The following is a 24,845-nucleotide window of genomic DNA, read 5'->3' as shown; positions in this document are numbered from 1 at the left end:
GAGGACCTGCAGCGCGTGGGTCTGGATTTTTTTAGTTAAACATACGTTTCGGTCTTCTTCCAGTCAATAGCTGAAGAAAGCCCACAATACCCGAAACATCTTTTACCTCATTTTTAATTTTAAAATCAAGATAGACAACAATTATTTCCGATCAACTTTGCCAATAAATAACTGGTAACCTACTAAACAATTTAGAGTATCTATACCAGATGACTACTCCCTTTGTCTTCACAAAAATTGATGTTTTGGATATTTTTTTGTCTCACAAAAATTGATGTTTTGTAAACTTCAAGAAATAATTATTAAAAATATGTAAATTTTTTGAATTTTTATTGGTTTATATTTTCTCTCTACCAAAAAGTAATTATAAATTAATTTATAAATAAAAACTAAATTTTTTCTTAATATGTGTGAAAGTGTCAAAACATCAATATTTGTGAGAAAGAGGAAGTATATTTTTACAAAGAATTCATAAAATAACTATGATCCATGTCCGGATGTCTGCTATACACCTTAAAATTACCTTCCTCGCCTCCCGTCTCCTACAAACATAAGGGCCCCATGCGACAGATAATCAATGATTACCTAGTTTGAATTTTGAACGTTATCTACTCTCACACGTTTCTCATTTATTATTCTAATTCTTTGTAAAAGTTGTGGAAATTACCATATAGTATCAAACATGTTACCGTACAAGTTACATGGCCATGCCCCTAATATACGGTGGCTGCAATAAGATAGAATAATGTATGCAAGTAAAATTACATGTTACATTAAATTATGCCATGTTTCGATAGTGAAGAAGTAATGTGATAATGTACGGTAACATGTTATAGTAAATAATGTATTGTTATTATGTTATAACAGTGTCCTTTTTTGATACTCTAGTTTCATAAGAAGTGAGTTGGTAAAAAAGCTGACGTGGCGAGAGACAAAAAAGGCAATTTAGGATTTTGGCTTTTCACGCAAGAATCATGCCGCCGCCGGCCTCTCTGACTCTAGGGGGAGGTATTCCGGTGTCGGATGAGAGGTTTTCTTCTCAGGGGGATGACGTTTCTCAGGAGGTTGGTGGTCTGCAATTGGTGCAGGACAGGGTGGAAGGGTTAAAGGAAACGAATCTGGAGCAGGGGGTGGGCTTACAATCTAAGCGATCTTATGCCAATGTAGCTCGGAAACATGGTTTCACTAAGCAACCGTTTGATGTAGTGGACATTGATGGTCAACAATGGGTCATCGTTCCAAAGGACGTCTTGCAGGGCTCCAAACCTCTATGGGAGGATTTCCTGCTTGGGAAATTTTTGAGCACTAAAGCTTCTCATGTGGGTAAGATACATATGATTGTAAACAAAATATGGCGTTTGGGAGACACCTCCACTTTGATTGATGTTTTTGAAGTTAATGACACTACTGTGAAGTTTCAGATTAGGAGTGAGTCTCTGAGGAGTAGCGTTTTGAATCGTGGGATGTGGAATATCATGGATATTCCCATGGTCATAACGAAGTGGTCTCCGTATGAAGAGGAGAATCAGCATGCTTTGCAGTCAATACCCCTGTGGGTTACTCTAACTGATGTTCCACCCACCACGTTCACCCATAAGGGTTTACAGTTATTGGCTAGCGTTGTTGGTAAACCAGTACGCCTCCACCCGAAAACTGATGCATGCACAAGTTTTGATGTTGCACAGATTCTGGTCGAAGCGGACTTGACTAAGCCTTTACCAAAGGATCTTGTATTCATGGGAGAGGAAGAGGGAGAGTTTGAGGTCGTCATTAAGTACTCTTATCCTTGGTTGCCACCAAAGTGTGGAGTTTGTGGTAAATGGGGCCATCTCAAGGAGACTTGTCTAGCTCAACCTGCTGTTTCACCAACTAAAAACACTCCTATCCTTGTTTCTGATCAAGAAGCAAGATTGATCCCAACCTCGACCCATGCTAGCAAAACAGGGGAAAATGAACCTCTTCCCTCTGTTGTTACTTCTATTGTGGGGAACATTGCTAGAGGAGAGGAAGAGTGGAAAACACCTAAAACAACTCGAAGCCCGGGTCAGCAGAAGTCTATAGAGAGGAAGTTGTTAGAACCTTCTATTCTATCCAATGCTTTTTCAGCTCTAAGTGATAAGGGGGATACAGAGGAGGTTGTTTTTGATGAAGAAACGATTTCGACTGATGTTGTCGAGGACTCGAGTCCTGTGGAGGATGATACGGGTATGCCCACACAGCAAGAGACACAGTTGGAGACTTCTCAAATCCCTCAACTACGTCCAGTTTTACCTCGTGTTTCAAAGACCACTCATAAAGTTATTTTGAAGCCTACTACTCAACTCCCTAACATCAATCTTAGGGATCAGAGTAAGAGGAACTCTTCAAAGCGTCATTAATGTAGTGCTTCTTTTGGAATGTTCGCGGTTTAAACCGTACTTTAAAACATTCTATCGTAAAGAAGTGGGTGGGTGATCCGAATTTGCGTTTTGGTCATCTGTTGGAGACAATGGTTAAAGAGCGAAAGTCACAGTGGTTGGGTGCAAAGTTATTCAAAGATTGGTCGATTTTGTCTAATTATGAGCATCATGCTCGAGGGCGTATCTGGGTGGTGTGGCGGAGTAATGTGAGATTGACTCCAGTATACAAAACTGGGCAACTTATTACCTGTTCAGTTAAGTTGGAGGAGGAAGGGAATGAATTTTTTTGTTCTTTTGTCTATGCATTCAATTTGATGGAAGAGAGGAAAGCCTTATGGGAGGATTTACGCTGTCATATAGACTCTCCACTAATGAGGGATAAGCCTTGGATTATTTTCGGTGACTTTAATGAGACTTTAGCCATAGAGGAACATTCGCGTAGTGAACTACTGTTCTCTCTCTGATTTGGAGTCTCAAGGCCCCCTGTTTACCTGGTGTAATAAGCGAGAGAATGATCTAATATCCAAAAAGTTAGACCGTGTGTTGGTAAGTGAGGCTTGGCTCGCTGACTTTCCACAGTCATATAATGTTTTCGAAGCAGGTGGGTGTTCGGATCATTCACGCTGTCGAATCAACCTGGTGAGTCAAGGGGTACCTAGGCCACGTCGTAAACCTTTCAAATTTGTAAATGCCTTGGTGGACATGCCTGAGTTTAAGCCATTGGTAGAGGAATTTTGGGGTACTACAGAATCAATCCGCTTGTCTACATCATCTCTTTTCTGGTTTACAAAGAAGCTTAAGGCACTCAAGCCTAAACTTAAAGCTATGGCGAGAAACAGGATTGACCATTTGGTTGTGAAAACGAAGGAAGCATATGCTCATCTTTGTGAAAAGCAGGAATTTAACCTCCTTTATCCCTCTACCACTGCTATGGCGGAAGAGAAACAAGCCTATGATAGGTGGAGTTTTGTTGCAGGACTTGAGGAGAAATACTTGAAGCAGAAATCTAAGCTTCACTGGTTGAAAGTTGGAGATCAAAATAATAAAACTTTCCATCGGGCAGTTCAGGTTCGAGCAGCCCAGAATGTGATTCGTGAAATCCAACGGCTGATGAGGCAGGTATCAAGATAGAAGCAGAACGTCATTTTAAGGAGTTTCTCCAGCTTATCCTTTCTGATTATGCGGGGGTTCAGGTTGCAGAATTGCAGGCATTATTGTCGTTTAGGTGTTCCTTGGAAGATAAGCAACGCCTTACAAGACCAGTCTTGGCGGAGGAAATCAAGACGGTGTTGTTTGCAATGCCTTCTGACAAATCTCCAGGCCCTGATGGTTACACCTCTGAGTTTTTTAAGGCGGCTTGGGACATTATTGGGTTGGAGTTTGTACTTGCGGTTCAATCCTTTTTTGATAAAGGATTTCTTCCTAAAGGTGCAAATGCTACAATTCTTGCTCTGATTCCAAAAAAGGTTGAGACACGTGAAATGAAGGATTACCGCCCCATCTCATGCTGTAACATTCTTTATAAGGTCATCTCCAAGATCTTAGCGAACCGTCTGAAGCTTCTCCTTCCAAAGTTCATCTCTGGCAATCAGTCGGCTTTCGTTAAGGACCGTTTATTAATTGAGAATGTCCTACTAGCTACAGAACTAGTCAAGGACTATCATAAAGACTCCATTTCAAGTCGATGTGCCATCAAGTTTGATATATCAAAAGCTTTCGACTCTGTCCAATGGCCTTTCTTGAGAAACGTTTTGACAACCCTCGATTTGCCGCCTGTTTTTGTGCATTGGATAATGCTCTGTGTGACAACGGCTTCCTTCTCAGTCCAGGTAAACAGTGAACTTGTGGGTTTCTTTCAAAGTGAAAGGGGTTTGAGACAAGGATGCTCTCTATCTCCATACCTGTTTGTTATTGTTATGGACGTCCTCTCCAAAATGTTAGATAGCGCAGTCGGACAACAGTTTGGTTATCATCCAAAATGTAAGCAACTTGGTGTTACCCATCTGTGTTTTGCGGATGACCTTATGGTCCTCTCTGATGGTAAGGTTAGGTCCATTGAAGGCATAATCGAGGTGTTTGACAGTTTTGCTAAGCGCTCAGGCTTAAAAATTAGTATGGAGAAGTCTACAGTTTACCTGGGTGGTTTATCTGCATCTGCCAGCCAGGAGATTCAGGACAGTTTTAGCTTAGAGGTTGGCCAACTCCCGGTTCGGTACTTAGGCTTGCCCTTAGTTACAAAACGTCTGTCTCCCTCAGACTGTTCGCCTCTCATTGAGCAAATTAAGAAAAAAAATAGGTTCCTGGACAGCCCGTTTCCTCTCTTTTGCGGGACGTTTAAACTTGATTCAGTCGGTTCTCTGGAGCATATGCAGTTTCTGGTGTTCTGCTTTTCGTCTTCCAAAACAATGTACTCGTGAGATAGATAAACTATGCTCAGCGTTCCTCTGGTCTGGTCCGGATTTAAATCCTCACAAAGCTAAGGTCGCTTGGGAGGACATATGTAAGCCAAAGAAAGAAGGTGGCCTTGGTTTAAGATCTCTGAATGAAATGAATGATGTTTGTTTTCTAAAGTTGATCTGGAGAATATTGTCTTCGGGGGACTCTCTGTGGGTTAAGTGGGTACATAGCTCAATACTCAAGCAGGAGTGTTTTTGGAGCCTCAGAACCACCACTGCAGGCTCCTGGATGTGGAAAAAAAATCTCAAATATCGTCACTCTGCAGCTTCTTTTTGCAGAACTGAAGTGGGAAATGGTTCACAAACATTTTTCTGGTTTGATAACTGGTCAACCATGGGGCGTTTGATTGACATAATGGGGGACAGAGGTTTCAGTGATATGGGAATAAGCAGATCAATGACAGTTGCGGACGCATGGGGTAGACGTGGTCGAAGGAGGCACCGCCTGCAGCACTATGCTCTAATGGAAGCTGAACTATTGGCTAAATTTGAAAGCAGATCCACCAGAGAAGATATGGTTCTTTGGAAAGGGAAAAATGGTCAGTTTCGTCCACGTTTTTCTACCAAGGAAACTTGGAATCAAATCCGCTCCACGGCAACTGAGGTCTCTTGGTACAAATGCGTTTGGTTTGTTCACTCAACCCCAAAGTTCTCCTTCTGTACTTGGCTGGCATTAAGGGATAAGCTCTCCACCGGTGACGGGATGGCACAGTGGTCTCGCGGCGATCTGGGGGAGTGTGTATTCTGTAGTGCTGCAGAACCTAGAGACCATTTGTTCTTCGCCTGTAGCTTCAGCTCGGAGGTATGGGAAAACATTGCACAAGGCATTTTCATGACTCGTTTCTCCACAAGATGGTCTTCGATAATCCCCTCCATTTGCAACTGGAGAGATCGAACAGAGCAGTTCCTCGTATCCTCTGTTTTCCAGGCAACGATCTATACCCTTTGGCATGAGCGTAATGGGAGGAAACATGGCGAAGCCCCCAATCCTCCTTCCCGCCTCATTCAGCATATTGACAAGCATCTACGAAACCAACTTCTAACAATTGGACTCAAGGGAGATCGACGATACGACAATGCTCTTCCTACTTGGCTAGGCACTAGATTTTGACAATTTAAAATGTCTTATTTTTTTTGAAAAGTTCAGCAAAATGATGCACTGGTTGTAAAACAGTTTTTACTTTTTGAAATATAATTTAACATTAATTTTAAAAAAAAAATAACAGTGTCCTATTATTAGTATCAAGCATGTTACCGTACAAGTTACATGGCCATGCCCCTAATATACGATGGCTGCAATAAGACAGAATAAAGTAATAATGTATGCAAGTAAAATTACATGTTACAATAAATTATGTCATGTTTGTGATAATGTAAAATACCATGTTATAGTAAATAATGTATTGTTATTGTGTTATAATAGTGTACTATTATTAGTATACATGGTTTTTGTAACAAGTTATTTCAATTTATATCAGTATCATCATTACGTCCTACCAATGTTGTTCCCTACATAGAATAACCTACTGGTGGGCCACTTTTACTCCCGCCTAAACACCGAGGATTGTTTGGACTTTTCAGCCCCCCCCCCCTACCAAGTTTTTCTGCCACAACGTTATTTTCTCTATTTTACGAAATGCCATGGTCATCTACCTAAGTAGCTCAACAATTTATTATGTATAACCATTACTAATAACAAAAAAAAAAACGCTATTCTTGATCTTTTTATACTGTTTTTTCATTACCATATATATGACTATTTTTGTGTCGCTTACAGTTTTTTCTTCCTGCTAAATTTTGTTAAATCATTTTGTGCATTTTTTTTGATCTAATGTTAAATTATATTCAAAGAAAAAATATATTGTTTTACAACTTGTGCAACGGTATTAGAATACAGCTAGCACCATAAAAAAACTTAAGCAACCCCTCCTACATCTGCAGTCGAGCTTGTAACCATTTTTTGAATCATTTTGTGTATTATATGCGAGAGAATTACAAAAACTAGATGAATACCCGCGCTTTATGGTTTACCGTTTTTTAAACAATTTAATTTGCTACTTATTTGTTTTTTATGTAGAGTTTATCTTTGTTTTTTTTAATTGTGATAATCTTGAAAAATATAATTTGACGTTGATTGTTTTAATACTTCACATAGGTTTTCTCATTTTATAATTGAATTATTAGATACATGTTATGCATGAACAACTTTGTCTTGAGAGATTTAAACATTTTACAATTCTTGTCTAAAACTTCAAAAAAATATATTTTAAATGAAAGCTTGATCTAAAGATGCATATTTTGTAACAAAGGGTTTTTTGGCTGTATAAATTTTACATTCATTTTATTTAGATATATTCATATTTAAGCTTCTCAGTTAAATACTATGAAACACTAACATTTCCTATTTATCAAGAATTGTAGATTGGTTAAACTTTTTAATAGATATAATTAAGATAGACATCTTCTTTTCATGTCAGCTCTTCAATTTTTTGAATATAACTCTAGAATTTGGTTTTTAATAAGAATTTTACTCAGTTTTCTTTTTGACAACTTCTAAATATTAAAATAGAAAAACCAACAGTCATGAATTTATTCAACTATCTTCCTCTTTTTCTCAGTATTTTTCTAAACCAACATTCTACAATTTTATTCAAACATCTTCCATTTGATAGTGAGCAAAACTCCAATCTTCTTTATATATAAAAAATTATTTCTTTAGGGACAAATTTTCATAATTTTTTTTACAATATTAATCAATATCTCTATCACTACTGCAACTTTTCAAACTATTGACAAATTTGTAACGCTTAAACAATATGCCAATACATTCATGGTTTACGCTAAGAGAAAGAAGTGGCGCTTTGATTCACTACCGATGCACTTTTGTCTTTTGGTGATGCATCTATTTTTTTGGGACATGTTCTAAGCCTCTCTAAATTTTTTATGTAAGTATTGAAACTGTTTGTGATATATACATTAAAAAAAAATACATGAAAGATGTTTCATATTCCTTTTAAGTTTAGGTCTATTTGCTTTTAATAAAAATAGATAGGTGGCACTCTTTCTACTGTTGGCCATATTTCATAATATAGATTAGCTGTATCTATAAAAAATAGAACAATTAATCTGGATTTTGTAGATCAGCAATTTGGTAAGTCCAGGATTCCAATTCTCACATAAAGAAAATAGCATTCATGTGGAAAACAGATACTGAGACCTGTCTATGTTGCTGTGTACGTAGTTGTGTTTTCTGGTCTCAGTAAAACAAACTGAACCAGCTTCTTCCGCCATGGTGCCTAGCCTTAGTTGCTCCTGTTTGATGTTCATCTGAATCACTCAAGATTCTTTCAAACAACCCTAAAAATTAAAAAATTTAACCTTACATCCGTCCATAAATCTAAATAAAAATAGCATGTTTCCTTAACTTTAACAACGCTGCCAACGTTTTCTAATTTAATTATATGAAAAATCCGGTCGTCCCCTTGCACACTACTTCTCTGAGTATCATCATTTCAAGTCAAAATGCTATTGTTTAGCACAAGAACAAATCTTCAATCTTTCATAATATCATTGTAACATAAACAAAACTTGTAACCTTCTATGTCACTAATAAGAATGTTGATTTTTGTGGGGGGAGGGAAAGCCAAAAAGGAATATATAAGCTTCACTTGTTCGAACAATATTTTTGCACGAACAAGTAAAGCAACATGTTTAACAAGATTCGAGTTTGTGGAAACCACTTTAGAATCAGATTTACATCTTCAAATCTCTCTCCCCAACACTTCGTGTTACTGAGATCATCAGCTTTTAATTAAAGACCCTTTATGCTTCACGCCAGACTCTTCCTCGGATTTATATACCATCTAACCAAAACAACACAATAGAGACATATGCAAATTTCAATAAAGAATGCTCTTCTTGAATGCAACGAAGACACAAAATTCTCTAGCAATTCCCTTTCATGTCCATATCATGGAACAAGAACAAGCCAATACCTGAGAAACTGCAAAGAAACTCAGTAAGTGAACTAACCTTGAGGAGGATCTTCGTGTACAAAGAAACTGGCAGCTACTATCAAATAACAAAGAATGAGCATCAATCCTTTAAAGTAATTCGATGTCCCTTCCTGTGTACATAACAGAGATCATCAGTTATAAGTTTTGGAATTTCCTTGCACAATAAACGATGTTTAGACTTTAGCATTTTATCCACCTGAAGGAAAAAAGCTACTACTATAACGGTGATGAACAGCATCGCCGTCTCAAAAAGCTGGAAGTTAAGGTCCATCTGTTGACCCATCATCCATCCAATCACCACGCAGAATGGGACCTAATCAAGTAGCAACAGAGATTATCGAACAGAACTTGTTGTCCAAATATGATATAATGTTCTTGTAATGTATTAAAGGTGCATACCGCAAACATGGAGATCTGGATCGAGGACCCAATAGCCACTCCCAACGACAGATCCTGTAGAAGAGAGAAAATGTTAAGCTGTGTCTCAAGGAAAAAACTAGTTTGGAATGAAGAGCCTAAAGGTGTTACAGCTCAAGAATGCTTACCAGTTTGTCTTTCATAGCAAACATGATGGCGCCTGCATGTTCAGCTGCGTTCCCGACTATAGGAAGCAAAATGACACTGATAAAAGAAATTGGTATGTTCCACGAGACCGAGGCACCCTGAAAAAACGGTACATTCATATCATGGTATTGTGGTGGTTTTCATGCAAGGCCAAGTTAGTATAAGACCAACGAATGAAGGCCAAATTAACTATATTTTAATTAGTAAATTAATAAGATCTTTATTTCTCATATGATAAAATGATCGTTTGTTACCTCTATGGCATCAACAAGATAGCCAGATAGAAGAGAGACCCAAGCAGTCAAGATTGAGAGCCAAATGATAGCTTCCCACTTGGAGATCTCAGGATCTTCATCTTCGGCAGAAGTCTCTTCGTTCTGATTTGTTTCCTAGAGTTCGCAGCATTTAAACAAGAAGGTAAGTCCAGGTTTAACAGAACTACACAAACCAAATAGTTTTAGGTCTGTTGGTTTATATACGAAAAATGAAAAGTTGTAAAACAGGGGAAATCAGCTCTTGTCAGATGGTTTTATGTGTTTAAAATGGAAATAAATCAAATGTTTGAATAAAGGAGGCAACTAGTGGTGGCACACAACAAACCTCATCAAGAGGACTATAAGAATTAGACTGGCTCTTTAACTGAAAGAAGAGGTAAGCAGCATAAGCTATAAGCATTATGCAACTGCTGAACCTTGACAGGGCTAGCTCCGATGATCCGGCGTGAACCTCACTATGCGTGTAGTGAAGAACAGCAGGGAAGAGTATCCCCATGACAGCCATCAAGAGCAATCCTGAATTCACAGTCGCAGTTCCCTGGATTGCAAAAGAAAAGGGATCAGAAACAAGATAAAGAATTCCAAGAAAAGGAGAATATCATGAAGCGGATAAGGATTCCTACCTTGTCAAAGACTTGGTCTTTTTGGTAAAAGACTAGCCCACCACAAAAGAAGGCGCAGCCAAGTACAAGCAACATGTTAGATAGAATCGAGCCTAGTAACGTCAGCTGAACAACACGTATCATTCCATTTTTCAAAGCGAAAATCGATATGATCAGCTCTGTCACATTCCCGAATGTAGCATTTAGGAGGCCTCCAACTGTGAAATATGTATAACACGTTTAAAAATTATCGCAAAACAACAAAAGGAAAAAGAAAAGGAATTGCCGGTTTTAGAAGAACAAAGTCATACCAGTTGGACCCGTGTAACAAGCCAGTTGCCTGTTTCAAAGAAGCAAAATACTTACACATAAGACTCCCAAACAGAAAGATGATAAGGTAAGCTAAGTGCTACAAGTGTTAGCGGGGCTTACTCTGTGGCATATCCTAGACGTTCAGCCAATGGTGTAATGCCTACTAAGGTCAGCAAGAACACCCACCTCTGAATCACAGCAAGAATCAATTCTTGAGATTCAGCTCTTAGACATGAAATGAAACTACAAGTATTAGTAAATAGTTTACCTTACTATCTATCATGTAGTGTACCAATATGGCTAGAGGACCGAAAGGTAATAATAGATTGAGTTTATTACAAAAAATAACGATCTTGATGCTATTAAGCACGCTGTTCTTTGGGGATTTAGGCGTGTGTTGGGGGAAACTAGTAGAAAGTGATCCTTGCTCCATTAAAGAAGCTTCTTTAGTTTGTGCTGCATCGTCTTCTTGTCTAAATAGGCTTTTGTGCTCAAGTTCATTAACCGAACCCATCTGTGACAGTAACAAACATCTATAATCATTAATCCCAAAACAAGCCGAGGAACTCAAGATAAATATCTGATCGAAAGGTATGACTTACTTCAACTTGTGCTTCGATAAGAACTGGCACTTTACAACAACTCATACCCGTGTGCTACCAACACATGGACCAAAGATAAACTACACAGCGTCCGGTTCTGCTGCAACCTGGATACAGGGGAAACTTCTTGAATGAGATCTAAGTCATAACAACTTGTGTTACTTGGCATTAGGGAAACATTCACAAACAGCACGGCATAGCCCTACACAGAACCATACTACTGAAGAAACAACTGCATTAGCCACTCAAGTAAATTTGGAAAAAAAAAAGAAAAAAGAGTGAATCCAAAAACAAAAGTAGCTAAACAAATTGCTACAATACACAGCAAGATGAATGGAGTCAAAACTTAGTCTTTCGATTAAAATCGCTAAACCCTAATCTACATGAATCCAAAAGAAATCGTAGACTTGGTTAGAGAAAGAAAGAAAGACGGCAACTTTATTACCTTGCAGTCAACGAAGAGTCAGAGAAGAAGAAGACGAATCAAACAAGTTGCAGGAACCAAATCGAGCATAACTTAAAAAAGGAAATAAACGACTTTGAGGTTTCTACTACTTCTTTGTTGTTGTGAATCTGGTGGAGACAAGGAACGCAGAGTATATGTATTGTATGATGCACCCGCTTGATTGATATCAAATAATAGAAAACGAGATTTTTGATCTGGATATAGAAGAAGAAGAAGAAGAAGAAGAAGAAGAAGAAGAAGAAGAAGAATCTCTTGTAGATCTCAGATTGTCAGTAGAGAGCGCGAGCGCGAGCGCGAGGAAGTTTCGTTCTTGGTTGAATTTGTTCTTTCATCATAAATTAGTTCAACATCAAACTCCTTTTCTTTTTTCTTTTTTTTTCTTAATACGTTGAAGAAGACAAGTATAACGGCGCCGTTTTGCCCATTTACGACAGTTCTCAAGAGATATAGCCTCTTTGTCCTAACTCCTAATAATATAAAGAGGGGTACAAGAATCTTTTTAGTTTGTTACTTTAGGTTTCGAATTTATGAAACAAAATCACTATTCAGGTGTTGTTGTTTTCATCATATTTATAAAAATATTGTATAGTCATAAAACACAAGGATATTTTGATCAACATTGAAAATAGAAAGTTACAAAGAGAACAAAAAAAAATTGCATTTTAGTATCTCTATTTCGGACCAATTATGTGATGGTCCATGGAGTTGATTATTCTTTCTCACGTTAAGTCGAGATTGGTCATGACCGAGTTTCAACCACTCACTTTTATGCTATACACCTTAAATATCAAAATTATACTACATAGTATATGAGTATTAGGATTATTTTGAGTTTAGATTTTTTAAAATTATGGGATCAAAACAAAATAACGGTGTGAATATAGTTGATTCCCCAAAAAGAAAACAACACAATTTTCAACAATTCTCTCTTCATATTTGATTTCCACACAATTTAAGTTGTTTAAACAAACACACAAGGAAAGAAAGAAAAAACTACTATAAAGGAATGTGAAGAAGTGGAGATACAACAACCCCCATTTTATTTAGAAGGGTCAACCAATTTACTCTTATTAACCGATTTGTAGACTTGTAGTCATCAATTCAGTGATAACAACATTATCAAATACGTTTTACTTTAAATAATTAATACTTGAATTTTTGTAGATTGATTACTTTTCTTTCTGCAATTATACCAAAAGATAAAAGACATCGCACTACCAAAAAAAATAAAAAAATAAGAAATCTCTGGGCTATAATTAGGTTTGTGGGCCGTAAGGTGACTGTGCTCAATGTGTACCCAATATAATGAGGCTCACTAGCAGCTAGCCCAATTCCTCCTAAAGAAAAAATTATGCTATCCTTTCTAATTAATTATAGGTTTCTCAGCAGAATCATTTGAAGAGAGGTTGACAAGTACTTTTCAGTTAAGCACATGGCCGCAGGGGCGGATCTACAGCCAAAGGGGTGGGGCACATGGCCCACACTCCTTTTTAATAATTATTCAGTTAGGTTTTACTCTAATGTATCTGATAGCTCATTTGAAGAGGAATGCCTTATATTGAGTCTCATGACAGAGGTTCAAATCCCCTCATATGCATTTATTTTTCATTTTATTGTTTATCCTTAATGTTTTGCCTTCCTGTGCCCCACATTTTTTATCCTGGATCCTCCACTGTCTTAGCGTGAACAGAAAATTCATATACATGTAAAAGCTAAATCTAATACAGACATAGTTGCAAAAGCTACTAATCAGAAAAGACATAGTCGCAAAAGCTCATAATCCATTAACGAAAAATGTGAAGATTTATGCTGTTTTTTGTTTTGTTTTACGTGATATTCTATTTAATTAAAATAGTGTCTACATAGAAAGGGAAAAATAAAAAAAAAAGATTGAAACGCTAATTACACGAGAAACTTACGAACCAAATGAAAATTTCTATTTTATATGTTCCATGCGAAACTATCTATTTTAAATCTTAATAAGTCGCTTCGGGTAATTATTACCTAAAAAAAGTAGGTTAGAACAATATCCAATTTGCTTGGGAATATGATCAAGATCAACATATAGCACCAAGGGCGGATGTAGGTGTAATGGAGGTGGGGCAAGTGCCTTATACTCATTCTTAATAATTCTTCAATTTTATCTATTGTGTATAACATATCTTAGCACATTTGGTTAAAAGTGCCACATACTATGTCAAAAGAGGAGGGTTCAATGTCTCTCATCTACAATTTTTTATCACTTTTTATGTTTTGGCTTGTATTAATATTGCTAAAAAAAATTTTGTTAAGGTAAATATTCATCTGTGCCCCATGTTAATTTTCCTCCTGGATCCGCCGCTGAATTGGCCGCCAGGTCGCTTCATACCGACTTGTCGCTCTATTATACTCATCTACGTTGCTGTTTTAATTAATTATTTATCCAATACTCATCTTGTATTATAATCTAGATTGATGATTAGTTTTTTTATAAGCGTACCGTGGCTCCAATCGATGATTTCGAGCAAATATATATATATATATATAGTGTGATCAGCTAGAGAGAAATAATAAACAGAGCTGAGTTGCTACTTGCTATAGAGCCAAAACAAAATATCCACATATATACAATAAACTATATGTATTTGACAAACAAAAAGAAGCAACAAAGATTTATTATGTTTTGGCACTGGTTGCTTGTGGACCTGTCACCTCTGGTTATATTTTTTTTTTTTTGTGGTGGTGCTTTTTATGATGATAAAGAAATTTTCACTGTTTCCTTATTCTTCTTTTTTTATTTATTTATTATTACTAAGTGGATGCTTTAGAAATTAGATTGCAAGAAAACTAAAATATTAGTAGATGGTAACAATAGAAAAATAATTGGTTACTAATGCATATATATTAAAAAGGGAAATAAGCAAAGAAGAGTTAGAGAGTTTGTGGAACTTGGAGTACACACAAAACATGACTCCCCCACCAAGTTCCCCAACCAAAGCAGTAGTCCCCACATTTAACTACACAATTGATAAAATCACACCATATAATAAACGTTAATTATTGCGAGAGACACTCATTATAAATAACTACCAAAAGGTAAATTTGATTCAATAGACTAATAAAATATTGATTACATGCTTATCAGTCACTAGTAATTAATATCAACCACAGGTCCACCCACAGTCTAGAAGCTTATTTCGAGACACTTATTATATAAACAAAGTCAAATTTTCATTCATCCAATACTAATAATTAAAAAAAATCATCCACGCTTACCTTAGCCTTATTATTACTATCAACCACATTCTAGAAGCTTTTTGGGAGTCATTCATGATAAAAATAACTAACAAAGTTCATTTTCCATGCATTTTTTTTAATGTTACAGGTTAATTTCCATTCATCCAATCCAACATACTAATAAAATAATAACCCCATTTTACATGAAATTGTATCAACCGATATCAATACTAGTATCAAATCAAGCACAATTTACAAGCAATGACAATGTAATCAGTTGTGCTTTTTGTTCGAAGAAATTTGGGAATGATAGTAATATACTTAATATAAAAAAAAGGTTGGACTAATCCACCGTTCCTTTTTGTTAAAAGAGAGTGTGTTTGTTTGTTGTTACCACTGCGCACAAAATCGAATAGTAAAGAGGTTTCGTTGGGTTCGTTGTCTTCTAGAAGACCTAATCCTATCCATCTTGTCCTCACCGCCACGTCCTTCGCAGACACTTTTCTCTCTCTCTCTCTCTCTCTCTCTCTCTCTCTCTCTCTCTCTCTCTCTCTCTCTCTCTCTTTTTTTGTTTCTGTACAACAATACGACTACATACGTATAACACTTTGATAGTATTATTTAGTATACGTATAAAACTTTGATAGTCAGCAGATAAAGACAAAAAAAAAAAATGCTTCTAGAAAGGCTTTGATATTTATTAGTCGACAAGTTTACTTTTCTTTCGTCTGATAATCATGTGACGGTACTCTGTTATATTTGTTGGATCTCTTAAATCTCAGCCGTTGATCTTCTCTGCTGGGTACGATTCCTTCTAGAAGAACTTTTGTTTTTGTTTATGTTTTGAAAATCGAATATATTCTGTACCAAGTAGTACTAACTAATATAAATCCTTTAGTGGAGATGACATTATCTTAAAGATCTAAAACGTACTTACCATATTATAAACACTCGCTCTATATATCGACAGATTTAAATTAATGGTTATAAGAGTTGACTGTTCAAAAAATGTATCCTCTAATAATTTTATAATGATCTCTTTTAAATCATAGTAGTATAAAACATGTAAAATCGAACAAAATAAATGACAGATGGATGACATGTCATCAGTTGAATCTTTTTATAAAGCGAGCCGATTACAAAAATAAAAATAATAAAAAAGTAAAGCCGAGCCGGGTGAAGGGGGTTCTAGAAGGCGAATCTTATTATGAACTGGATGACACGTCATCATCAATCCCTTCCATTAGAATTTTCATAAAACTGGTGACTGCCACTCCCCACGGGTTTTACCTTTCTTTTTTCCTTAATTTTCGCTCTTTTTTTTTTTTTTTTTTACCTTAAAAAAAATATTTTCAATTGTAACTTGCATTATATTATATAGTCTATGATATTCAAAATGTCGGTAGAATGCTAAAATGTGTAATCTATCAAATTAATCACGACTTTTCCTAGCTCACTATTAGATATTTTAATTTAATTAATTTTGAAAAATGCTGACAGAAAAAAAAAACAGAATTAGTAGTAGAAGAAGAATTATAGATATTTATGTTGTTGACAAAAAAAAAATGATAGATATTATTTCCTTTACATAATTAATAATGGATAAAAATGAACAGACACGGTTTGTAAAACCAATCCAATAATTAAATAATACACGGTTCCGAAATAAATAACAACGATTTTTTTTTTTTGGAAATTTGGAGGTCTCTTTATATAAAGCCTTTCTCAATTCCTCTCTCTCTACTTTGTGGATCATTCAACTTCTCTCCTACGAACCTTTCTCTCTGCTTCTCTTCCTTAATTTTAATTACTCTCTTCCGAATTTGCCCCTACGGTTTTTTTTTCTCTAATTTGCTTTAAAAATGGCCGGGACCCTAGTTTACTCCGCCGGGTGTTTCTCACCGGCAAATTCCCTTCTTCCTCAACAACAACAACACAAGACGACCAGATCATCATTTAACGGAACCGCAAGGTTTCCCAACGGAGCTCGGTCTTCGTTTAGGGTTTCATCAGCTCAGACGCTTAACGCCGAGCCAGCTATGACGGAATCCGTTCGTCGGCGAGTTTCGAGCCTCTACGAATTACTGAAAGTGAACGAATCGGCTTCGCTGACGGAGATCAAGACGGCGTACCGGAGTTTGGCTAAAGTTTACCATCCGGACGCGTCGGAATCGGACGGTCGAGATTTCATGGAGATCCACAAAGCTTACGCGACACTAGCGGATCCGACGACCAGAGCGATCTACGATTCGACGTTGCTCAGAGCACCACGTAGACGGGTACACGCTGGAGCGATGGGTCGGTCGGGTCGGGTTTACGCTACGACCCGGAGATGGGAGACGGATCAGTGTTGGTAGTTTTAGTTTTGATTTCGGGTTTTGCAGCAGCGAAAAGGCACTTTTTGACTTGTTTTTTTTCCCCTTTTTTATCACATTTTTTTTTTCCTTGTTGGAAAATTAAGAGTGGGGGAAAATTAAGTTGTTTTTTTTTTTAATCCGCCATTTCTGTGTGTGTTTTTTTTTTTTTTTTTAACTTAAGAAGTTAACAATGTATAAAACAAGAGATTATGAATAGAGAGACTGTGACATGTATATTATCAATCTTTTACTCTACTTTTTTCAAGGATACACAAAGCAATTAGACCAAAGTAAGACATCATTTTATTCTGATGTTGAAATATAATTCCGAAAATAATTTTCTCGTGACATTTATTGGAAAGACCCTTACAGTTTTCTGAGATTCTGGCACTGTTTGTTTTAGTAAAGCAAGTAATGATTTTTCTCTTTAATTTATTTTGTGTAGACAAACTTTTTGTTCACCATAACTTACAACAGTTTACTAGTTTCCGTTTCATAATAATATAACATGTTTAGAAAAATATATATTATTTTTCTGTAGAAGTTTAGAGAAATATTTTTGTTTCATAATATAGGATGTTTCCAATTTTTTATGCAATTTTTTGATAAATTTTATATTTTCTATTATGCAGTCTTTTTATATAATTGGTTAAATTTTTTAAACATAACTATATTTTAATATACATGATTTAACCAAAACATCATATATTTTTGAAACCTAAGGAATACTAATCATAATAATGATAAAACACTGTTTGTTAGATATTTTATAAAATTTGTTTCTCTTACCAAAAAACAGTACCATTAACCCCGTGGGTGACAAAAGACGACAATACGATATAATTAGTGGACAAACAACCTGTAACCAAATACATTTTTAAAAAGTTACATCTTTAATAATCCAAACATTGATTTGGCTTTTACATACGATCTTCTTGTGAAGAAGAATCAACAGTATACGTAATAATATGAAACAAGCAGATTTTACATTTTCAAAAGAAAGATGGAAAAAGAAATACAAAAATTCAAACCAAAACTGAAAGAAAAAAAATCAGAATCTAACAAGCGTAGAGAAGAGATACAAAGAAGAGTAGTGATTGTTGTTGTTTTCCTATGTTTTATATAAGCAATGAACAAGAAAGAGAGAAAGAGCTAGAGAGATATCATTTGCAGCCCATAAGCATGGAGTTGATGACGTGCATTATCAGTCTGATGGCTGAGACATCGCTGCCCGGTGCGTTTCGGTGATGGTGCAGAATCTGATATACCTGTTCGAAGATCGGGCGAGCGTGTACCGCAATCATCTGATCTGATGGGTTTATGGCTGCCACCACATCAGTCATCCAAGCAAGCTTACGAGATGTGTCCTTGCTGATGTCGCAGGCCAGCTGCTGCAGCAGTGAAAGAAGAACGCCTTGGCTCAGCGGAAGCGGATTCATCGCCAGTAGTCCACGAAGATCCACCTGTATTGGCACAATGGGATCTTATGTAAAACTGATGGTTATGTGATCTTATGATGAGCGAAATCCAAACAAAAGTTTCACCTGTGAGCAAAGCCATGATACTATAGAGACATCGCTTCTCTGTAGTGCCGAAGTGAAAGATTCTTCAAACTTACGTTCAGATATCAACCTTGAAAGTTCTGCTGTTGGGTCCATAGGTGCTTCAACCTGAAAGGACATATGTTGCGATAGTCAAAACTCAGAAGAAATTACATCAAATTAGGATTCGGATAAGAACCAGAAATGGTTCTCTCTTTATTCAGTCTCTGAGTCAATTACAAAAGATATCAGAGAATAAACTGAAGCCAAGAACCAAGATAAAACCCTAGGGTGAGCACCCTAGACTCTCCAAAGCCAAAACCAGGATCATAGACATGCTCAATTCTTCTGCCTAAACTTCCTTTTTAGATGTTAGTTCTCTTCTCTAACTAACCCACTCAACTATGATTACTGACAGCTAAAAGCCACCAAGAGCAACTACAATGCTCATGCACTAGACCAACACAAGATATATGGTTAGTAATTAGTTCCAGAGATGTGCAAACCTTTTCAAGAAGTCCACCCAAATGTCCGCCACTTAGTTGAGTAATCAAGGGATTTGACCCACCAGAATTTGCTCCAGCAGCTGCGAGAGCTAAGAGATTCCTTTGGCTCTCAGCTAATTCACGGCTTAAGGCTTGAGCAACTGATGATGCAGAAGTAATTGTTTCCTGTAGAACAAGTAGTAGCTTTAGAAAGAAGAAAGAAAACTGGATTTAACAAACCATAACAATGCCGTACGAAGAATGACTTTCCATCATACCCTTAAAGTATGAGCAAGCTGGGAGTGTCCAGAGTCAAGCCGTTGCTGGGCTGCATTTGTGTGCTCAGCAATTCCTTTCTGGAAAGCTGAGTCTACTTGCTCAAACATGGTCTTGCATGACCTCTCAAAAGAAGGTATGACTGAGGACTCTAGACCCGACCTAAGAGCTTCCTGAAGTTTACAAATGGCAAAGCATCAACGATGAATTCCCTTTCCGTCAATCTATGATGCAGTTGAGACTTCTAGACAGTTCTATTAAGTATCGTAAAACGATAGCAGAGTCGATTAGATTAAGGATAGGTGAAACTCGATATTACCTGGAGGGCTTGCCTGCCAGAGGTCTGAAATTGGGCTTGAATTTGCCTAGCTATGGTTGCTTCAAGCTTTAAATTAACAGATTTGTCAAGCTGATTAACTGCTTTGTCACCAAGTCCTCTCTGTATAAAAGAGAAAAATGTTTTTTTACAACAATGAACCTTTTACGAATTAGCTCCACATTTTTAGAAAAAAACTAACCTGGAAGGACTCTGTGATTGCAGAAGATACAGTTTTTTCAATAACTGGTGTCACTGAACGTGCTAGGGCTGGACCAATTGCAGCCAATTCCTTCTTTATCGTTTTCTCAAACATGGTATTTAACTCTTTGCTCATGAAGTTCGTCGTTGCAGTCACAATTTGCTGTGCATGGTCGCGCAATGCCTTTTCATTCTTAGCTGTCTCCTCTTGGAAGCGGGCCCATAGAGCATCAGCATTTGACTTGCTGGATTTCTCAATCATTCTCCCTAAGGCCACTTCTAGTCTCTTACTTTCTTTTACAATAGGGCCAGTGACAGCATTTGATAGTTGTCTCTGCATCTCCTTCTGTGAAGCCATTATCTGGAAAGGAAGAATTGATTTGAAGTCAACAAATAAAATAAAAATAAAATTACCAAGGTACGTCTTAAGATGAAGAGCAATAACTTATCATCGATACATGCCAGTTACGAATCAAACCTGATTTTCGTTTTAAAACGAATGTAACAAAGGAACTCTTATGGGCCAAATCAAGGTAACACCAAATTTTATAGCGTATCAGTGAAATGATGCAAGAGTATCAAAACAGATATTGCTAAGAAATAGAGTACTAATTAGTTTCAAGATCAATATGTCACCTGATTCATTGTTTCTTGCATAGCTAGGAACTGAGGAAGTGAATCTGTCATGGGATGACTTGAGCTCTCACGTTGCTCATTGAAGGATTCAGCAAGATTTGAGGATGTAGATGACAGACCGGGACCTTGTGAAGTTTTGGCCTTCTGCTTCTTCCCTTTGCTATTTGTAGCTGACGACTGTGGAAGCCCACTGGATGAACCCGACTCAGGAAGCTTTGGAGACCCACCTCTCGAGTCAAGACCACTTTCATCTCCAGCTTGTAAAGGTTGTCCATAAGCCTTAGATTCCCCTGGAATGAAAGTCCCCTCTGTACTAGGATAACAGTCTCTTTCCATCTGGGTGCTGAGATTTGAAGCCTGTGAGCAGAAGACTTTTTCTAAATTTTCTGAAATGCGATTCGCAGTTTCTTCATGATTATTGCTTTCACCATTCTGTGTCGACCTTGCTTCACTTACTTCTTTCACCTCAACTTCTGCGCCTCTTGCATCATTATTCACGTCCTGAATATTTGTATCTCTATCTCTCTTGTCTTCAGTAGTGGTGGAGGCTTCAGCGGACGAAACGCCCATCAATATCTCTGAAGGAGTTACAAGATGAGTGGGGTGTTTGAAAAAAGCTGATGGGCTTCGCATCCCAGACACATCATCATCAGGCTTAACATTTGAGTCCTTGCTTCTTGAGTTTTCTTCTACGGATGACACATCCATATTTCTTTCTCCAACAGCATCCATTTGCCTATCAACAGAATAGTCAGCAGAAGGTGCTCTGCCACCAAGCTCATGATGAGGTATAACTGGCTCAACAGCATCTACAGGAGTGTTGTAGCCAGAAAGTTTTCTTGATAGTCTGGGACTTACAGGAAGTTGGGGTGACATAGCATACGCAGAACCTGCACCACTTGTCTCAGATGGCAGGCCAGAAGTTTTAGGTTCACCGTTGGGTGGAACAATTGCTTGTGCTGTGGCTTCTGATGATGGAAAACTCAACTTATTAGCACTTTCCGATCTATTCACTATAATAGAAGGTTTTGGCACTGAATTAACTGATTGTAATTTGGTAGGTTTCAGTCCAGATGGTTCAAACATACTTTCAACAAGATTTGCTTCCCGTGACACACTAGAATCTGACTTCTCAAAACCCACATTCTCTGTAGGAGGTGGCAAGCACAAGCTTAAGTCTAATGTATACTGCTGGATTGCTAGAGTCTGAACACAATAAACCTTAACAATAGGCTCTTCTGGAGGATCATTTGTTCCAATAAAACTCAATATGGGCATAGTGACTGTAAATTCTGACAGGTAATCCATCCGCGAATCAACTGGAGAAGAACCATAGTCCAAATGCACAGCATATAAGGCGTTCCTTTTTGCGTTTGCAAGTAAAAGCAATCCTGCTTCAGATAATGCTATGACTTGGTTAAAAAATGCCTCTTCAGCTCGTGGCTCAGTTGAACTTTTCAAGTCAAGTGTCTGGGTACACCTCCATGATTCAGCATCAGCTGGTAGAAGCCACCCTTCTTCCCCAGCAGAGACCCATATTTTCATTTCTCGATTTAGAGGTCCCTGTGAGAAGAACATTGCCAACACTGTCAGAGTCAGTAACTTAGCAGAAAGGAAAGCTACAATTATAAAATGTAAACCCAACACAGCAAGGCCAAATAAAATTAGATAGAGCTGAGAAATGTAACTAATATTAAATCAAGAAAATTACCCCTGTGATAAGTATGATGTGATCAGGTCTCTCAGGAGATGTAACGAACGTCGCTGAACTGACTGGATGTCCATCATGAGGCCTCAAAACTACAAGCGGTTGTGCTTTACGATCTTGCCATATCTTAATCTGTAGGTAAGTTATAAGGAAGGAGTGAGACTCACGCACACAAAAATACTATTTGTTGCAAAATGTGTCCTGGTTGAAAAGAGATGATATACAGTGCAAGTCTGAGATGAAACTTAGCAAATCTTCAAAAATTCAAAACGTGTTAGAATAGTTTTTGAATATCAAATGCGCTACCAGGACCAAAATAAGAAGGCTGACTAGTTCTAATTACGAAAATGTAATGATTACATCAAGTTTGCAACGTAATCAGTTTAAACTCGGTTCTTTGAATTGGGTCATTTTCCGAAAGGTTTAAAGAAAGGGGATGATTAAAATTGGAAGAACTGAGTGTAGCAAAATGATACAAAGAAACACAAACCGTGCCATCAACAGAAGAAGAAACCAGGCGCGTGGTCATCCATTGGCACATTGACAAATCTGTAACTTCCCCATCATGCTTGCCAACAATCTGAACACCATCAATCAGCTTATCAAGGGGACACTGGAGAGGTGCCTCAGCAGAGAATACTTCACCTCTGCCAACTTTGGTAGTATCAATACGAAGCACATGTTTACCAATAGAAACTACCAAAATTTCCTGGAAAAAATAGATTTCACGCAATCAGAAGTATAGTCACAATAGAGCGTAACTTTGAAAACGTCAAGTACAAAGAAGCAAACTATGCAACTTCCCATGAAAAGTTATCAAATACCTGTTTGTGGCAGTGCCAACAAACACGTGGATGTTTGGTGTCTTGCTCTCCTAGTATCTGAAGAGCACAAACTATCTTCCCAGTTATCTGGGGTTGATCATCTCCCTCAGATCCTTCAGAGATTTTCCACACGAAAACTTTTCCGTCTAGACTAACACTGTTTAGAAGAAACAGAAAAGTACAGGTATAAACCACAAAGTAGAAGAAACTAGCCAAACAAACTCTAATATCCAAAGAAGAACTGAATGAGCGCTCTAGTTCCATAGCTATATATAAATAGTAAAGCCGAATTAGACAACAGTCCCAGAACATTACCTGGCCAACATATGAACATCCTCGGCAAAGAAAGCCATGTCCGTCACTCTCTGGACATAAAAACGTAGTTAGAACCAGATGGTAACTATGATGATGGCGAAGAAGGCCGATTAAACCAGACGGGTAATTCAATAAGTAATTCACAAATTGAAATAAGTATAAGTAAATGAACCTGAGAATGGCCCCGGAACAGAGACCTTAATGCAGTGTTTATATTGAGAACCCTAATGTTTCCTCCTTTCAAGCCGTAGCATATATAGTCCTTATTCACGGCGATTTGCCGGCCCACTACGAGCTGAGGATCTGAGCCGTATTTGGTAATCGGAGTCACCTCGAGCTGCGGCTGAATCTCCCCTTGTAATCTCACATCCACATCGTAGACCGCGTGTTCACCAATCAATCGCCTTCCTTTTGGAAGCTTACAGCTCGGGATACGAATAGGACCCGAACCACCACCGGGAAAAGACCGAGCGATCTCGTTGTGATTCACTACCGGAAGCTGATGCGAAGGGTCTTGGTTAGGCACGGCGCCTCCGTTGTTGTTATTGTTGAGGAGAGCGAGGATGTGGGAACCGGGATTGTGATTGGAACGGGGAGACTGGAGATTGAGAGGTGGCGTGGGATAAGAAAGCGTTCTCTGTGGATGCAAATTAGTCGCGGAGGAAGAGGAAGACACATCTTGAGTGACCGGCGATGGTTGAGCGGAGATAGGAGGCGGAGCGTAGTGCTGCTGATCGTACTGGTTGTGAAGAAAAGGACCTGTGGGCGGAGGATAAGAAGCCGGCGGGGCCGGATAAGGATTGGATGAAGGTTTGAAGAGAGTACCAAGATCAAAAGGAGGAGGAGGAGGAGGAGGAGGATTGGTATTACCAGGTGAAGACGCCATGGATTTGATGCAGATTTTTAAGATCGCCGAAGCTAGGGTTTGTGAAATCGGATCAATAGAGAGGTTTGTATTTTGATTGAAAATACTCAGCTCCCTTGAAAAGATTCCACAAAAAGAAGACTCGGCGGATCTGAAAGTCACATAAACAAAAAAGAGAGAGAGAGAGAGAGCAAAGCAATAGAGAGATAGACGATGATGACTTGAAAGTGAGAACAGGTAGAGAACTTTTGGAGACTTGTACTTTTTTTTCCTTTTCTTTAATGTAAAATTAATTGGGGGGCATGATCCAGATCACAAAAAGTTATGGGGTGATAATCGTGTATATAATTAAAATATGAGGATGCTTCTGTTAGTAATCGATTCAGATTTTACTTGTTTGGGCCGCGTCATTC

General features: G+C 37.7%; 3 protein-coding genes and 1 pseudogene across 5 annotated transcripts; 2 read left to right on the top strand and 2 right to left on the bottom strand.

Moving 5' to 3' along the window:
* The first annotated feature begins 974 nt into the window (after positions 1–974).
* On the top strand, positions 975–5,966 carry LOC147949562 (uncharacterized; annotated as a pseudogene).
* Positions 5,967–8,386: 2,420 nt separating this feature from the next.
* Positions 8,387–12,141, bottom strand: LOC104777722 (vacuolar cation/proton exchanger 2). Of its 2 annotated transcripts, XM_087451611.1 has the most exons (13): positions 11,672–12,141; positions 11,227–11,333; positions 10,893–11,138; positions 10,745–10,812; positions 10,624–10,652; positions 10,334–10,530; positions 10,036–10,248; positions 9,690–9,824; positions 9,417–9,533; positions 9,271–9,324; positions 9,068–9,184; positions 8,888–8,981; positions 8,387–8,718 (listed from the first exon to the last, which is right to left on the bottom strand). In XM_087451611.1, exons 2-13 carry the CDS (start codon positions 11,269–11,271, stop codon positions 8,708–8,710), a joined length of 1,326 nt encoding a protein of 441 aa, XP_087307737.1. In that variant the 5' UTR covers positions 11,272–11,333; positions 11,672–12,141; the 3' UTR covers positions 8,387–8,707. The 2 variants fall into 2 exon arrangements, with proteins under 2 accessions (XP_087307737.1, XP_087307741.1); XM_087451615.1 differs by lacking the exon at positions 8,387–8,718 and having other exon boundaries at positions 8,883–8,981; positions 11,672–12,124.
* A 4,497-nt stretch (positions 12,142–16,638) lies between these two features.
* Positions 16,639–17,508, top strand: LOC104777711 (chaperone protein dnaJ 11, chloroplastic). Its single transcript, XM_010502011.2, has one exon. It carries the CDS (start codon positions 16,771–16,773, stop codon positions 17,263–17,265), a length of 495 nt encoding a protein of 164 aa, XP_010500313.1. The 5' UTR covers positions 16,639–16,770; the 3' UTR covers positions 17,266–17,508.
* A 631-nt stretch (positions 17,509–18,139) lies between these two features.
* On the bottom strand, positions 18,140–24,778 carry LOC104704606 (enhancer of mRNA-decapping protein 4). Of its 2 annotated transcripts, XM_087451583.1 has the most exons (13): positions 24,438–24,778; positions 23,740–24,326; positions 23,568–23,617; positions 23,253–23,409; positions 22,919–23,137; positions 22,432–22,560; positions 20,721–22,283; positions 20,086–20,445; positions 19,887–20,006; positions 19,570–19,740; positions 19,313–19,477; positions 18,810–18,935; positions 18,140–18,728 (listed from the first exon to the last, which is right to left on the bottom strand). In XM_087451583.1, exons 1-13 carry the CDS (start codon positions 24,451–24,453, stop codon positions 18,429–18,431), a joined length of 3,963 nt encoding a protein of 1,320 aa, XP_087307709.1. In that variant the 5' UTR covers positions 24,454–24,778; the 3' UTR covers positions 18,140–18,428. The 2 variants fall into 2 exon arrangements, with proteins under 2 accessions (XP_087307709.1, XP_087307706.1); XM_087451580.1 differs by having other exon boundaries at positions 23,740–24,742.
* Positions 24,779–24,845: the final 67 nt, after the last annotated feature.

Source organism: Camelina sativa, chromosome 1 (genome assembly GCF_030686135.1).
Source record: "Camelina sativa cultivar CO46 ecotype springtype chromosome 1, ASM3068613v1".
Lineage (NCBI taxonomy): Eukaryota > Viridiplantae > Streptophyta > Magnoliopsida > Brassicales > Brassicaceae > Camelina > Camelina sativa.
Note: the sequence above shows the minus strand (reverse complement) of the source record. Positions and strands in the feature narration are given on the sequence as shown.